This window comes from Myotis daubentonii, chromosome 10 (genome assembly GCF_963259705.1).
Source record: "Myotis daubentonii chromosome 10, mMyoDau2.1, whole genome shotgun sequence".
Classification (NCBI taxonomy): Eukaryota; Metazoa; Chordata; class Mammalia; order Chiroptera; family Vespertilionidae; genus Myotis; species Myotis daubentonii.
In genome coordinates, this window is record NC_081849.1 from 64,234,386 (window position 1) to 64,252,855 (window position 18,470).

At 39.5% G+C, this 18,470-nt stretch overlaps 1 protein-coding gene across 1 annotated transcript in view; it reads right to left on the reverse strand.

Moving 5' to 3' along the window:
• Positions 1-18,470, reverse strand: part of SKAP2 (src kinase associated phosphoprotein 2) — a 148,256-nt gene that overhangs the window by 31,770 nt on the left and 98,016 nt on the right. Inside the window, exon 9 of the mRNA XM_059712619.1 lies at positions 18,244-18,381. Coding sequence (XP_059568602.1) covers positions 18,244-18,381 — 138 coding nt within the window. The remainder of the gene's footprint in view (positions 1-18,243; positions 18,382-18,470) is intronic.

The window sequence follows — 18,470 nt, forward strand, 5'->3', positions numbered from 1 at the left end:
ACCAATCTGTGTCTGTGTGTGTCCCAGCCATAGGAAGCTGAGGGTTGGGAGTGCCTCTTGGTGACTCACTCGGCTGTACTCACTCGGCTGTGCCTAAAGCAATACTCTACCACCTGCTTAGAAGCCCTAACTCTAAGGAGTGGAAGGGATTGAGCACACAGTATTGAATATTTATAGGGCAATTATCAAGTAACGGCCGCACTTGTATTTTTCTATTACCACCGCATGCTCCCTCTGCCATATACAACTTCCAGTTTGGGAAGGGATATCATAAGCTACATCTGTATCCCTGTATCCCTGGCATAACCCCGTCTCGTGCTGTTTACCTAAAGTAGTGGTGTTCAACCTTCAGCAGGCCTCAGAATCACCGGGAAGGCTGGCTCAAACCCAGATGCTGGGCCCTGCCCACAGAGTTTCTGACTCAGTGGCTTCGGGGTGGGCACAAGAATGTGCATTTCTGCCGACACCGGTTTGGCTCAGTGGATAGAGCATCGGCCTGTGGACTGAAGGGTCCCAGGTTCGATTCCGGTCAAGGGCGTGTGCCTGGGTTGTGGGCACATCCCCAGTGAGAGATGTGGAGATGTGCGGGAGGCAGCTAATCGATGTTTATCTCTCATTGATGTTTCTGGCTCTCTATCTCTCTCCCTTCCTCTCTGTAAAAAATCAATAAAATATATTAAAAAAAAAAAAAGAATGTGTATTTCTGACAAGTTCCCACCCATGCTGCTGATCCTGGCCCAACACTCCAGGACGACTGACCTAAAGCCGCGGATTTCTTTCACATCGGTGTCGAATGGCTGTGTTCTATCGTTATTAGAATGTCAATTAATTAGAACACTGTATCTTCAAATGTCACTTGCCTTTAAGTGTCAAAACATAGGTGCACCTCCCTAAATAATACTAACGTAAAATTAATTATAATGAAATTAGCAAAGCAGAAACTAATCTCCTATTAACACCAAAAGATTCAATGGAGCTATAGAAGTGCAAATAAAACTCATGCTCCAGAGGTTCAGCGCCCTCCTTTACTACCTGTACAAACAAACACAGACAAGCTGATGACACTCTCCGAACCTCAATTTCCAACCAGGAAATCAGAAATACAAAACCTGTGTTAGAGAGTTATTGTGAAGAAGCCCATACAATGCCCTGTGCATTGAAGATGTATAATACTAGGGATTATAATAACAATCTGAAGATTTATTCTGTACCAAGCACCAGGCTCGCCGCTATCCACACAAATCTCATTCAATCCTCAAAACCCTATGAGGAAGGTATTCCTGTTATTCCCATTTTACAGATTAAGAAATGGAGGCACAGAAATACTTGAGTAACTTGCTCAGCATAACACAGCTGTAAGAAGTAGTATCAGGACTTGAACCCAGGCAGTCTGCCTCCAGAGCCCAGGCCTGAAGCATGACACCTTTCCTCCGATGGAAGTCTTGCACCGATCACTTGTTCCTGTATTTGTTCATTAACTAAACAGCACTTTAACCTACTGCCATACACGCAACTAATGAGAAAGCTAATACTCGTGATGTCACACTGACATATATTCTTACTTTTAACAATCTTCAGTGACAAAATAACTTGGCTAACTGTGACAGTCTTAAAAAAATAGCTCCTTGAGAAATAGAGTGCACCGCACAAACGCAGGAGAAGAGTCGTGCTCGTGATGGCCACGGAAAGTGGAAAGCTTGCCATTGGCCCCCTCCATTTTTCTTTCAGTTGGAAGGCAGCTTGCAAATGGAAAAATCATCTCCCATCACCTCCCTCTCGGAGACGGAATATGAGGAGACAGAGGAAGGCCAAGCCCTGAAGCCGGCAGAGCCGAGCGCAGCTTCCGTCCCAGCCGGGAGCCCCCGGAGATGGATGAATCCCGAAGAAGACAGCCAGAGTCCCTCACAGACCTGACCGCAGTACGACATGAAAAAGGCAGCAGGTTAAAACACTTCATTCGCCACACAAGAACGGCACTCTCAAAATGCAAACTTCCATGTACCTACGAGGGGCAGTGCTGAGACTTTCAGAATTATGATTTTAAGGCATTTTCAATTCTAAAGGAAGAGGCAGTTTTTTGACATGCAGACAAATGTCTGATAAAATATATTATACTTATAGAAAATGAGAGAGGAAAATACGGTTTAGAAAGTGAAAGATCTTCCAGAACTAGGGTATTTCTGCAGAAAGGAGTTGCTGAAGAGAAGTAAGGTAGGACCTGAAGGGGGAAGCAAGGGAGGCTAGACATCCATTGATGGAGGTCTTGGTGTTCATTCCTGCAAAATAGTATTTGAATTTCTTAAAAGTATGTAAGAAAAAAAATTGAGCTTAAAAAGCAACACACTTGCTCAGTTTTGGCCCCCTAAAGGGATAGGCTGAACTCTCATTTGCAGTGTCTCTTACTTGGAATCTAGAAAGAAAGCCAACATAAACAACATGTCTGCTCTTGTGTACATGAGCCAGGGAATTTTCAGTGTATGTGGTGGGCAAGTCAGATCTTACTTCTTCAAGGTCTAACCCATAGTGTCCCAGGGTAGCAGATGGAGTCATCGTGTTTGAGCTGGAAAGACAAAACCCGGCCACCCCAGGGTCCGAGAGGCGAGGCAGAGTCAGGGCTCCAAGAACGACCCCTGGCCTACTTTCCAGGAGGACAAAGTGTCCTTGTCTTCTCATCCCCAAACCACAACTGTTCAGATGGTTTTAAGTTAAATATGGCATTTTATAAACTTTCCCTGGCATTTTTAGTTAACATAAATGTTATGCTATAATTGCAAATATTAAAATGCAATTTAGGGTTTACTTCTACGTAATTAAATAATGCAATCACACATGTATATTTAATGGCACACCCAACTATAGCACTTAATTAAAGGGTCATTCAGTGTTTATTGTCCCTCCTTAGAGTAAATCATTGATTTAAAGAGAATACAAGAATGACATAAGAACTTTCCTGAACAGTCTAATTAGGAGACTAATGTTAATTATCTGAATGTAGTTTAATTGCATGACTTATTTTCATCTACCTTAGCTAAATAAAAGTAATTCTCAACCCGCTATTACAGAATTCAGGTAGCTATAAACAATTTTATCATATGATCCTCACTTAGCTTTGGAAAATAATTTCTGGATTAAAATAACTCAAGAAGAAAAATCATCTCAATATAGTTCATGTTCGTGAGGAAATATAATACACTACTTGGCATGTGTCCACAGGAAAAGTCTGGCTCCCAGATGCTTCTTGTCGGCCCACAGTGGATTCAACAATGTTTAAACAACTGACAATATGCACTCACAGCACTGACGACATGGTGACCAAAACTTCAGCAGGAGCCCGTCTCCTGGGTATTTTCATATATTGAAAAGTCATATCAAAACAAAACAAATCACAGACATACTTCACAAACCCAAAGATTCAACACTATCCAGTTAGGCTTTTAAAAAATAGATGTCAACAAAATTACAACAAAAATTTACAAATAAGATGATAAGCCACTGCAAGAAACACAAATAAAACAATGTTCTTGAACATGAGAAATATAAACTCTAATTTGGTTTCTACATTAAAAGTCCAACAATAATTCTTTTCAGCAATAGATTAACTATTTCCGTAGCTCATTCATGATAATCATGCAACTTATGTTAATATCCATGATTTCCGAAAAGCCATACTGTTGCTAACAACTGTTTCTATTACTTTGAAGCAAATAAAATTCCCAAATAAAATGACCACGTTTGACCTCCAAAAACAGCAACTTTATAAGATTCAAGGGTAATGTGAAACGACACCAAGGTGGTAGTCTAATTTTTTTTAGATACATAATGTCTTTGCTCTTCATAACTAGCCCGCAAATCTATCATTTAACTGGAATGCTACACTTTCTAACCAGGAAGATTCTGGGTAAAATCTACATCCTACTGTAGCACATCCGAGCTAAACAAAATACTGCTAATATTTAATATGAAATCAGCTGTCACAAATGTGGCCAACAGTGAAAAAGCCATGATACAAGTCAAATTACTTGGTGAGATTTTTTCTGTTTCCAGATGACAAGTTTCTTGGAGATGATATTCTCTCTTAATAACAAACACCTTCTGTCACATGCTGTTTATGTCATGTAAGTTTCACAAATGAACAGTGCAAACACTGGGTTGACTTTCTGGGAGAGAAAATGACTGATTGGCATAGAAAATAAAATACATTATGTAAATTAGGTGGACTCCATTTGACTGGAATGTCAACCCTGTTTTTAAGATATATTCTCACGTAACCACATTAACCTCATTTGACATGACCTTAAATGCAAATACGTTTTATTCTTGGCTTATGAAGCCAAGATGCACATTTGGATCTGGATGGATCTCTACCTTGATATGACTTTTGAGTCATTCTTTGTATATATACAAATGTCATTTTTCTCCTAGGTAGTAATAAGCAGCCATTTAGGACCATTTACTTAATAAATTCAGCATCCATTTAAGATCTCTTCCTTTATAAGTTCAACAAAAGTCTCTTCTTGTCAAGAAGTAATTAATATTAAGAGTATAAAGCCAATTAGTACTCCAGAGATGGGCGATATTAGACACCTAGCACAGAGCAGAGCCTTGCCTGTAGTACATACGCAAATTTTTGTTTGACTTGAACGAAAGTTTATAAATCAAGCACTTATGATTATGCTAAGTATTGCAGTGTTTTTGCAATAATTGATTACTTATGATGAGAAATCCAACCTCCGGCAATATGGTCAACCAGGCTGAAACAGAATGTCTTCCCCCTTGCTTAAAGGGGAATACTGACCATCTGCAGGGTGGGGTGGGGGCTGGAGTTTTAACCTCTTCATGGGTCCAGAAGATAAGGCCTCGGCCAATGAGAAGCAGAAAGCTGGAAGTAAGACCCCCACCAGCCCATGGAAGTCACAAGAAAGCTTTGTGTCTTTCTAGGGCTCTGTAACGTGGTGGTCAGAGGGGGAGGGAGAGGGTTTCCTGTGAGAAATCAAAACCCCAAGCCTGAACAATGTGAGATCCAAATTTATACGATCTTCAAGTGTGGTATTCCAAGCCCAGGGATTTAACATAAAAACTGCGAAACTCCTGGGGATCTGGCAGAAGCCAATGCAAAACCATTGTGCAGGAGCATTCCCAGAACCCAGGGCACACAGCGCTCCCACAGGAGCCGGGGGTGGGGGGGGGGGGAAGCTGATAAGCCCGGTGCTTGGCGCTAACAGAAGAGACGCCCAAGTAAACAGGCGATTCCTGTGTGGCCAGCTCAATAGAAGTCAACATACTGGTAGAATGCTGTAAGAGCACAGCGGAGAGCTAGGAAATTCAGGAAAAGTCCAAGGAAACGCGCATCTTTATTTTTATAGCATTGCTAAGCTGGAGATTCAAAACGCAAACTGCGCTAGTCTGGCCCCTTTGCTTTCACCCAGTGAAGGATGGATCCCGCTCGTGAAATTGTCTGGGGCTTTGGGCCATCTGGTTTTTAATGTGTCAAGCAATGGGGTTTCTTCTGCCACTTCCTCTGGAAGGACTTTTTTTGTTGTTGTTGTTGTGGCGGGGGGGGGGGGGGGGGGGGGGTGGGGGGGGTGGGGGGTGGGGTTTAAATATTCAGGGGACTTGGCAATTATTTTTAAAAGTCTTCCCCTTTCTGGTTAACTCTGAAATCTTTTCATGAATATAAATTCCCCTCTTTCCCTATGACATGAATATGTTATCATATAGCTATAGCCTCTAGTTTGGTAGATATAAACACTTTTTTTAAGGGGCTTCGCTTAATGAACTCGCCAATCTTAGTCATTTTTACTTTCATCTTCAGAATGTACTTTAGGTGCTGTTCTGAGCCACATTTTGCTCATGGGATATGAGTAGCATTGAATGAATAGGTCTTTTCAGATATTTCATCAGCTGGCATAGACTTGGCTTTGATCTTTGTTTCTCATCAGTCTCTGTCAACTTTTCCAAAACTATTTCTTATTAAGTATTTGTTATATTTTATACTTCTATTTAACAAACTCTGAGTTTTATTGGTCAACACTGGATTCCCCAGTGCCTAGCACAGTGCCTAACATGAGTAATGGATACTAACTTGTATGAATAATGAAGCATTGAATTGCTTATATCATGTGGGGCTTTTCTTTTTTCTTTTCTCATTTCATTTCCTTCAGTGCATTTATTAAAACATTAAATGATCTCTTCAGAATACCTCTCAATTAATGCTGGGCTCTTAGAAAATATTAATAAGCAACCAGGCTCAAAACTCACATATTTTAAAGTGTCTACACATGTATATTTACATACTTTGAGATTACTGTCTCTTATAGTTATGTCTTAAGCAATATAGGGAGATATATTTTATTATTTTTTAATAATAAAATGACCTTTACCTTGACCCACATAATCAAGCGACATTTCCAGGAAGAACTGAGATGTAAGGTAATTTCTGAAAGGAAACATGGGCTGACCAGGGAAGTGAGATGAGGGATGTGAAATCAGGAGCAGGACATGTAAACAGAGTGCTGAGAAGAGGAGCCTGCCTAGTGAAGGAAAGGGTGTGGAGTGGAGAAGGGAAATAAAGGGCTTCATGTAAGCCACGACTGGCACTAGGAGTGAGCAAAATGAATACTGACCACAACCGTCCTGTTTTCTAGACCCTCCAGTGACTGTTCCATGCCCACTGAATCAAAGTAGTGGCTTGAAGGGTAATTTTTAACACCCCCTCATCCCGTATCAATCTAATCATTGATTCTTAAACTTTGTTTTGCTACTCTTAAAGCTGCTTATGCAACCTTCCATATCTGAGTTTATTTTTAAACATAAAGCTCATTATTTTCTTACTAGAGGCCTGGTGCATGAAATTCATGCATGGGGAGGGGGCGTGTTCCTCAGCCCGGCCTGCACCCTCTCCAATCCGGGACCCCTTGGACATCCCTCTCCCAATCTGGGACCACTGGCTCCTAACAGCTTGCTTGCCTGCTGGCCTGATCCCCCTAACTGCCCTCCCCTGCCGGCCTAATTGCCCTAACTGCTCTCCCCTGCTGGCCTGATCACCCCTAACTGCCTCTGCCTTGGCCCCGCCACCATGGCTTTGTCTGGAAGGACATCTGGTCTAATTAGCATATTACCCTTTTATTAGCATAGTTACACTAGAGGCCCAGTGCACAAGATTCATGCACTCGGGGCGGGGGGGTGGGGGGGACTGCCTGCACCCTCTCGCAGTCCAGGAGCCTTCAGGAGATGTCCAACTGACTGCTTAGGCCCGCTCTAAGCTGGCAGTCCATCCTTAGCTCTGCTGCGGAGATGGGAGAGGCTCCCACCACTGCCGCCTCACTCGCTACACTCACCAGCCGTAAGCCCGGCTCTGGCTGAGCGCACTGACCACCAGGGTGCAGCTCCTGCGTTGAGAGTCTGCCCCTTGGTGGTCAGTGCACGTCAAGTGACCGGTTGTTCCACTGTTTGGTCGATTTGCGTATTAGCCTTTTATTATACAGGATTAGGTGCTCTGATTTCTGTCCTTGCACATGTCCGCTTTTAAAAATCATAGTTATGATCCTGTGCTCTTTAGACCTACATTACCTGCAGTCTTTTATAAATGAGTCGAAGTGTAGGAGAATGCCATTTCCTTCTCCACTTCCTGCTTGAGGTGACTAACCTACCATAGGGAACTAGTACTCCAGTCAGCCTGCTGTTCACAGATGATCTGTCCTTAATGGTACAAAAGATGGATGGTATTAGAGCTATTCATCACTCAATGTATTTCATTTCATATGTTTATTTATTTGAGACTATGCTGACTGGAATAGTAATGTTAAATTTTAACAAGGTTTCGGGAAACCAGCCATACTTCAATGTACCACTGATAGTATACTGTTTAGTACCTCATTCTTTTCTTTATTTACTTTTTAAAATATATTTTTATTGATTTCAGAGATAAGGAAGAAGGAGAGAGAGATAGAAACATCAATGATGAGAGATAATCATTGATCAGCTGCCTCCTGCACACCCCAAACTGGGGATGGAACCCACAATCTTGGCATGTGCCCTGACTGGGAATCAAACTGTGACCCCCTGGTTCATAGGTCAATGCTCAACCACTGAGCCATGCTGGTGGGACAGTATGCCATTCTTTGGGGATTCTGCAGTCATTGGTGCTATTTGGAAAAGAATCATCATAAAGAATTTCTCCTAACTTAACTGACAGACCCCTCTAACTACAGACTACATCACTTAGGTATTACTTATTAACTTCTCATGAGGAAGGCACTCGTCTAAGTTCTCTAGGGGATGCCAAGACACACAAGGTTTGGTCCCTGTAAATAAGATAAGGATACGCTATACAGACCCATCCATTTGCTTGTTTGCTGAATAATCACATGAAAAGCAAACTATTAATACAAGATTTACAGAACAGTAGATAACAACATAAAAATGTCCCATTGTTGTTGTGATACCTTTTCAAATGAATGGTGCTACAGAAGGTAGCATGGATGGTGCGTTAGAGGCAGAATCAGCAGCAGTAGGCAACTGACTGGACTAGGGGTGGGAATCAAGGATTGTTTTGAGGGGTTTTTTTTACATTTTATTTTTATCTTTGAAAATCTTTGTTACATAGGTCCTCCTTCCCCCCTACCCCTATTAACCTCTTCCAGCCCACTCCCTTCCATTCCCCCCACCCAGGCCCTCACCACCCATTGTCTCTGTCCACAGGTTATGCATATACGCATACAAGTTCATTGGTTGATCTCTTCCCACCCAGCCTCCCTTGTTTTACTTTTTTAAACATGCATGATGATTAATGCTGCTAATAGAAACAGCAAAGAAAGGAGAAAGAGCAGTGTTAGTAAGGAGGATAATACATTTGATCTCAGGTACTAGTGTGACATGAGAGACAAAAGTCACTTGAAATGTGAAGCCAAAGCTCAGAGGAGAGGCCCAATATGAAAATGTTGATGTATTATTCTTTCCGTGTTTTTTGTACATGTGTGCCAGTAAACACTTACTAGATAGCTAAGGACAAAGTGATTCTTACCACATTTCTGTTGGAGAGGCAGCTATTGGCTAAACGTTTGAACTCTAGAGTCAGAATGCCTGCGTTCAAACCCTAACTCCACCACTTCCTAGCTTGGGACCCTAAGCAAGTTATTGAATCCTTGTGTGCCTTAGTTTCCTTACTTGTAAAATAGAGAAAGTAATAGTACCTAAGCCATAAAATATATGTGCTTATTAAATGAGATAATACTTAGGAAAGCACCTACCTGGCACTGAGTGTTAACCATGATTGTTATAATTACCATTACATCATCTTTTAAAATCTTTTGTTGAACTGGCTATTCAGCTATTTACTTTGTCACGTTGCTCTAACCACATGCATGCACACGAAGCCATACTTGAAGGTATAAAGCTGCCCAGAGAGAGAGAAAGGAGAGAAAGAGCACTCCAAGTCCAAATTTGTCATCACCTGGGACCATGAAGCGGCATTTGATGTCCATGGGCAGCCCACATAATTATAGATGCCAGTCTCACTTTAGTAATTTAGTAATGACATCTTTCGACTGTCATTTATGCTCACAAGACTGTGTTAAAGATCAATTCTGTCCCACAGAGGTCCTGCTTGGCCTGGCTTTTACCCAGCTCTCCAGTCTCACTCTAACCTCTCCCTGCGTGGCTCCCTGTGGTTCTCCTTCTGATTCCGAAACCCTCAGCATCCTCCAGCCTCGGGGCCTTTGCAGTACTGGGTGTCCCCCTGTGCCTAGAACAGTGATGGCGAACCCATGACATGCGTGTCAGAGGTGGCACGTGAACTCATTTTTTTTGGTTGATTTTTCTTTGTTAAATGGCATTTAAATATATAAAATAAATATAAAAAATATAAGTCTTTGTTTTACTATGGTTGCAAATATCAAAAATTTCTATATGTGACACGGCACCAGAGTTAAGTTAGGGTTTTTCAAAATGCTGACACGCCGAGCTCAAAAGTTTCGCCTTCACTGGCCTAGAAGGTACTTCATTTGGTTTGTTGCATTTGCTAGTTTTATCTCAGAGGTTTCAGTTTACATGTCACCTCATCCTTGACCATGAAATATAACATAGCTCCTCCTTTCACGCCATCCTCTTACCTTTGTAGCACTTAGATAAGATAATCTGTCATTATCTTAATAGAGACCACCACGTCTGCCTTTTTCCTGCCTAAAGCTTCAATAAGCATTGTTGAAGCAATTAATTAAATGCATAATAAGAACTAATGATGAGAAGAAAAGACAGAGTAGAAACAAAAAGCTTCACTATTATAGAAATAAAGGATAAATAGGAAAAGCCATCTGAAACAATCAGCAAGCATCAGGAGAAGAGGAAATCTAAAACAGCGCCATGGGCCCGGGCCAGGTGGCTCTGTTGGTTGGAGCCTCACCCCATACACCGAATTGTTGGGAGTCCGATTCTCAGTCAGGACACATACGCAGGCTGCGGGATTGATCCCTGCTTGAGATGAGTATGGGAAGCAACTGATTGATCTCTCTCTGTCTCTTTCTCTCTCTCTCCCCCTCTCCCTCTCTCTTTATTTCTCTTCCATCCCTGGTTAGGGTGTGAATGGGAGGCAACTGAAATAAATAAATTTTAAAATAAATAAAAACAGTGCCAAGGTCTTTATTTATAAATATTAACTGTAACAAGAAAACAAAATGGGAAAGGCCAAAGGAGGGACAGTTTCAAAAAGAAAGGGGTGGCCAGGAAAATAAACTTCCAGAGATGAATTTGAGGACAGAGACCACTGACTGGGAGACTGGTAACTTCGAGGAAGCTGTTTCAGTTAAGGCAGTGGTTCTCCACCTTCTGGCCCTTTAATACAGTTCCTCATGTTGTGGTGACCCCCAACCATAAAATTATTTCCGTTGCTACTTCATAACTGTAATGTTGCTACTGTTATGAATCATAATGTAAATATCTGATATGCAGGATGGTCTTAGGCGGCCCCTGTGAAAGGGTCGTTCGACCGCCAAAGGGGTCGAGATCCACAGGTTGAGAACCGCTGAGTTAAGGGATAAGGATGGAAAACGGAAGTGCCAGGGGTGAGGGAGTGAGCAGGTGAAGAGACACCATGAAGACAGGGACCGAACTAAGCCCTCCCACGAATTTAATGCTAACGAGAAACAGAATTGAGTTGTAGGATTATGAGAAGAGGCCCAGACAAGGGGGCAGGAGATGTGGGATCTGGTTCCAAAGAGCCCACAAATGCAGCTCTGCATCCCAGTCTCCTTATTCACCTCCTAGAAAAATGCTCTGCCCCACCTCACCTCCTGTAATCAGGAACAAGCATGTCAAACTCGCAGCCGATGGGCCACATGCCTGAAGGAGTTATTTGTAAGAGTTCTAATGAGGTTCTAATAAGGAGGAGCAAATCTATAGAAAATGTCTTATCTGAAACAAAATCAGGTAAAATTTCACTTAAGTTTAATTTAGTCTGGTTTCCCCCACCCTTTATTGAAGGCTTTGTACTTACTCAACTGTAGCACTTGCCGAGGCCAGATATGAAGAGCGTTATATTTATCACTGACATTCTGTTGAACTTGTCCATTCTTATTAATCATGGCTTTAAAGTAAGCAGCTGAGTTCTCTTAGGAAGCTGATATTCCCAGCAGACCTATCTGCAAAAATAGTGGAGCCTGCTGCTCTCCTGCTGCAGTCTGAGTGTGTTCGTGGAGGGTGTGTGTGTGTGTGTGTGTGTGTGTGTGTGTGTGTGTGTGTGTGTGTGTTCTGGAAGCTAATAAGAATACATTTTTGTGAAGCCACTATAAACTTGATCATATTCTGTCTTCTGAAAGCACGAAGAAATTGAAAACAAAAGCAGGCTCTGATCGGCTTATATTCTACATGGGATGCAAATCATATCTGCAGAATGAAGACTACAGTTACAAAGTCTGATACAGAGGTGATTGGAAGCAATGCCTTCAGCTAATTGTTGAGATTTCTGGGGCTCACAGATAAAGGACTCAATTAGGTACAGATACAAAACCTAGAGTGTGCATAACTGACCTCTGGCACCATTTTAGGATTCTTCATCTAAGGTTCACAGAAAAATCTTAATAGCCAGCCCTGTTAGTGTAATTGTTCTTCTTGCTTTATAAATGTTAGCATTTTAGTCTGATGAGAGTGGTAGACATTTGCTTACCTTTTGGTTTAGAATTTTTAATATGATTCTAATGGGTACCCTAGGCTAGTGGTCGGCAAACTCATTAGTCAACAGAGCCAAATATCAACAGTACAACGATTGAAATTTCTTTTGAGAGCCATATTTTTTAAACTTAAACTATATAGGTAGGTACAGTGTTATTAACTTAATTAGGGTACTCCTAAGGCTTAGGAAGAGCCACACTCAAGGAGCCAAAGAGCTGCATGTGGCTCGTGAGCCGCAGTTTGCCGACCACGGCCCTAGGCAATGTAAACATAAATATGTGAGTCCCAAAATTTAGAATTTGGTGGCTAAATAATCCAAACATTCAATAATGTCTTAGTGATTCAAATTGGTTCTTTAAAAAAAAAAATCTGATCTTTTTTCATAGAGTCTTTTCTCTTGTTGAAGTTTCTAGTCCTTCTTTTGTTCTCTTTAATCATTTTAAACACACTTATTTTATAGTCTTTGTTTCTGGTTGTTCCCTCATCTCCAGTTCTTTAAGGATTAATTCTCTCATATGTCTTATTCATCCCCATTTCCCTGGGACTCTGGGTAAAACACCGGGCCACCAGTTTCTATCTGCACTGTTTTCATTGTCTCTCAGAACTGCATACATTGTAATTTCCACTGTGATTCCCTCTTTAAACTCAAGAGCTCTTTAGAAGATTATTTTTCAGCCTCTAAACATGGCGGGTGGGGGGACATGGTTAATTCTAACTATCTTTTCAGTGTTGATTTCTAATTAAATTTCATTGTAGTTAAGAAACATAGTCTGTATGATACAGATTCATTAAAATGTGTTGAGATTTCAATTGTGAACTTATATGTCATCAGTTTCCATGAGTATTCTATGTGTACTGAAAAGTACATCCTCTTATCTAGATAAATTAGATAAAATCAGCAACTCTATAATAACACTAAAACCACATTATACTCAACAAAGATAAAAATATAAACAATTAGATGTATGCAGTGACCCTAATTTATGAATGTTTTCTTTATATTCTATAACTTCAGATAACCCTCTCAGCGGAGTTCAGAGTTAAAACCGTCCAAAAAAATGGACTCTCATCTAGTTAATTACTTGGAAAAAAATTAATCACAACGTATATTATAACTTTATCATTCAGTGCCATAGTTTAGAAAAGAGAATGGCAGCAGATTGCCTGAATTAACATATTAAAATGATGAATATAGGTGGTTCCATGAAAGTCAACTGGTATCTTTCCATTGAATTCTAAAGAAGGAATGAAAAAAATTCTTTGCTGAAACCAGAACTTACCATCACTTATAATGATGTTAATGCCAGAGGCATATATTAACTTGGTAATATGACTGACCATCTTTCCGCAAGAAAATAGAGCTGAAATGTATTTTAGGGGTTTTAAGCACTTATTGATGATGTTAGCATTTGTGTCCACTTGCTGGAGAGTACTCCAAATTTAAATACCCAAAGTGTTCTTTTTTATGTATACATAAGAGTTTCACTGCAAAAAAAAAAAAATTAACAGCTGCCTTTTGCTTCATATTCCATTTTCAATACAGATAGTAGGGCTGAATAAATTTAAAATGAAATTGAATGATCAAAGGAGAAAAACATCCTTTTCTGGCTCAGATTAGTTCAATCTGTCATTAAAATTTTTAAAAAGGAATGAATTAACATTTTTAAAAACAGGTTAATGGAACTGGAAATTTGTCTTCCTGCTTTATGTTGTGCCCTCCCCTTTAGTCTACTTGCCAGAGGATTTCAAATGCAATTCCCCTGAAAGCTACAGATTAATAGACTAATGAGTGGTTTCCATTCTTGTTACTGGGCTAATTCTATTCAGTCTATATCTAGAAAAATCTTTTTTGTTTCTGTTGCTTCTGCATAATTTCCTGACATAAAAAAATAAAAAAAATTAAAAAGCAAGTGACATGGTAACTAGAAAAGATGAGTAAGTTGGGTTAATTTCTGCGGCAATTTCCCACATACTATTTTCTCTTTTCAAGATTCAAAAATCAAATAAAAATGCTCCTCCGCATTTCTAATGGAAAATGAGCAATTACTTCTGAAATTCGTGCTAAGCCAAATGAACTCATTACTGTGTTATGGAACAGTTTAGCGCACTTTGATCAATACATTAGCTCTGAAAACACAAACATGCTAGAGTAATATCACAATGTAAGCAAACCTGACTTGGCCTATGCTCATAGGTCCTAAGACATAAAAGGTGTCAAAACAGTAGAGTATTTGAAGAAAAAGGCACATACTTTTAATTTTCCCCAGAAATCTCACACTCGCAAATTTTCTGTACATATGTAAAATCCCCTAAATGCAAAGAAATCTTAAAAATTTATTCTTACTCTTTTATGAAGTTAGTTAAAAATTGATGAACAAGAAATTAAAGAGAAGCTGCTGTAATAAAGTTAGAATATTCTAACTGAAAAACAATTACAATGAAACTACTTATATTCCCATAGATTATAAACATTTTTCAGGGGATATTTTGCAATACAATTTTTTAAACAGTGTTTTCTTCTTCTTACTCTTGAGACTTAAACACTGTAGGTTTATTTTACATTAAAAATACATTTATTAGAATCAGAGCTGCACTTTCTCAGTAGAACTCTGTGATTTAAAGTAATATGTATTGAATGCTTAGATTTTTCTTCAAACATACAATAGGCTTTATCTTTCAACTAAGGGGATTAGTTTTCAACTATATGTAATTGACAGAAAGTTGTGTTGAAATGGTCATATTTATTAATTCTGGGAATTTAACCAGTCAGATTTCTGAGAAATGCAGTTCTTTGTACAGAACTGGAAAAACACCAACAGTTTGTAAATACATTCACTGCTTTTCTACTGTTTTCACTTCCTCTCAGAATTATATTCCTATTTCACCCAAGTGAAAGCAATTAGCTTAATTTTTATCCTGGAGGCAGGATTTTTTCTTTTTAAAGGGAAAAAAGTTACCTTTCTAGGTTTAGATATTTAATCAAACAAAAGCTCTACTAAGAGGCAACTTTAGGGCTTTTACTAAGAAAAATCCCCTCTGTAGCAACTGGCTGAAACTTGACAAACTTGAACTGTGCAGATGCTGAAGCGGGTCTCGGTTCCACTGGGGAAGAAAGAAGACTACACATTCCTCAGCTGCCTGCATCAGCTTCCTTCCCGGGGGCACAGTTGCAGGCTCTACAAGCTCAATCACTTTGTACAGCAACTGGTATCCCAGGCAGGGGCCACGGATCCCAGAGCAGCTTAGGTTTCTTCCAGTACCTCAGCAAGAAAGAAGACTAAAGAGTAACCAGTTTTTTCCAACAATCATATGGCCCCAGGCCAAAAAAAGGGGAAAAGAAGAACATCTGTAGTGAGAGAAAATAAAAGATGTTTCATATTTTTAAGATTTTAAGCTACTTCCAGGAGATTTTCACTGGGCCTTTATTATAAAAACTAGAGGCCTGGTGCACAAAATTCGTGCACAGGGGTGGGGGGAGGTCCCTCAGCCCAGCCTGCACGTTCTCACCCTCTCGCAATCGGGACCCCTATGGGATCGGGCCTAAACGGGCAGTCGGACATCCCTCTCGCAATCTGGGACCTCTGGTTCCTAACTGTTCACCTGCCTGCCGTCTGAACACCCCTAACCACTCTACTTGCCTGTTTGATCGGCCCTAACTGCTTGCCTGCCTGCCTGATCACCCCTAATCACCTCTGTCTCCGCCCCTGCCACTGCAGCTTTGTCTGGAAGGATGTTCGGAATGATGTCTGGAAGGTCATTTGGCTGTCCGGTCTAATTAGCATATTATGCTTTTATTATTATAGATGACTATGAATGTTTGATCTTTAGTCTTTACCAATATTTTATTTGGGAGCAAGAGGAGAGAATGATCAAGTTGAAGAAACACAACTTAATTAACAGCTAATCAACAACTGTACTGTGACTCATTCATTGCAGGGTTTTAAAGTAGTGAAAAGTACATGACAATAATATATTTAAAGAGATTATACTCTTCCATTTGACATCAGTATACATTCTCACAAGCTCTTAAGAACATTTTTAAACTAAAATAATTGTATTAATGATATGGTGTGATAAAAGCAAGCAGAGAATAGTCTTTCCTACTTGAGGATGACTAATGCTATGGCAGATGTCATTTCCTTAGGATAATTCAGAAAGGAGGAGCTATAAACACATAGTTCATTAAAATTAACAAAAATATACAGATTACTATTCCCCACAAAGGTATGCTTTTATACTAATTGTCTTCTTCTGGGGTAGTGAAAGACAATATGTAGACACATATTTTGAGTAGTTTTTATAATATTTTGAATGTATAATACCATCAAAATCACTAATTCTTGCCCAACTAGCATGGCTCAGTGGTTGAGCATTGACCTATGAACCAGGAGGTCACAGTTCAATTCCCAGTCAGGGCACATGTCCGGGTTGTGGGCTCGATCCCCAGTGTGGGGTGTGCAGGAGGCAGCCGATCAATAATTCTCTCTCATCATTGATGTTTCTATCTCTCTCTCCCTCTCCCTTCCTCTTTGAAATCAATAAAAATATATTTTAAAAACTCACTAATTCTTACTTATTCAGAAAATTATTCTTTGACCTCATATAAGCATTGGTAAAAATTTACCAGATACAATAATGAAAATAATAGTGATGTACAATTTATTGTGGACTTTCTATGATTCAAGCATGGTACTGAGAGCTTTATATACATTAGCTGCCCCCCCCTATGGTATTCTTCCCATTTTATAAGTGAAGAAATTGACTTTTAAAGTCACAGGGCTAGATGGTACAGCCAGAATTTAAACTTTCTGATTCTAAAGTCCATGTGCTAGTTATTATGCTCTACTGACTTCAATGAAAATGACATTTGTACATTAATTTGGAACATTTTAAGTATTTTTGAAATCAATTTTAAGGTTTACACTATGTCATTAAATTGTTCTATTCAGAGAAAAATAGCCTCTCTAGATGATGTTAAAGGATTACTAGTATACTGCTTATAACCCTTTTTATTCTCTGCAGATTTTTAATGGCCAGAAAAGGGGCTCATTTCATCTAGAGTAATGCAATAATTCCCTGAATGTTTTCATATCCTAAGTATCCTAAGTTCCACATGCCTATCTTTCTATTTTAGGTTGACCTTAAAACTATAAGTGAAATAAGCTAATAGACAATTTTGTTATGAAACAGATACCAAGGCATACAAACACTAAAGCATGCTTGAAAACACAGAATAAGAAAACATTCTTATCAATGAAATATGAAATAAGAAAAATCCAAGTTTTAAAGGGCCTTTGTTTATAGTTCAACAATATACCTTTAAGATAGTGGTTCTCAACCTACCTAATGCCGCAACCCTTTAGTACAGTTCCTCATGTTGTGGTGACCCCCAACCATAAAATTATTTTCATTGCTACTTCATAACTGTAATTTTGCTACTGTTATGAATTATAATGTAAATATCTGATATGCAGAATGTATTTTCATTGTTACAAACTGAACATAATTAAAGCGTAGTGATTAATCACAAAAACAATATGTAATTATATATGTGTTTTCCGATGGTCTTAGGTGACCCCTGTGAAAGGGTCGTTCGACCCCCAAAGGGGTCGCAACCCACAGGTTGAGAACCGCTGCTCTAAGACAATGCTATACACTAGAGCGAGGAGGAATACATGAGGCAGAAGCTGTTGACATATGGGGTGTGCACAGAACTTCTGGTTAATGGAAGTTCCAAGATGTATAAATAAAAAATGATGTGTGAGTTGGTGGAAAAAACTGTAAAGCAAGTCAATTTTTTAATTAAAAAATTATGTAGCATAAACAATGCTAATGAGCCAAAAGTCCCATGAGATTAGGACTGTATCTGCTTCATTTTAACATTCCGTTCACTTTTCATAAGTGTACATCCACTCACTTGAAATACCTCAAGCAGAACCCTTTTTGTAAAATAGAATTTTAAAGGTTTTCTTTGCCCTTGTTCTTAATAGCGCATCATTTTCTACTTAAGTTGTCAACTTGATGACATTAAAAATAAAGAAAAGTTCTCAAATCCTAAATGAATAACCAGACAATAAATACCTGGAAGTTCTTCATAAATTTCATCATCAATTGGTTGACTGCTGGCTAGTGAGCTGCTGGTTGGTAGAGGGTGATCAACGTCATCATATAATTCTCCTCCTTCTTCATCCTCCTCAGGAATAATATCAGATCCCATATCTACAAAACACGTTTCGGGAAGCAAACATCTTGAATGTGTAATGCCATTAAACTCATTAATGCTTACTTGTTCATCACTTGTAAAAAAC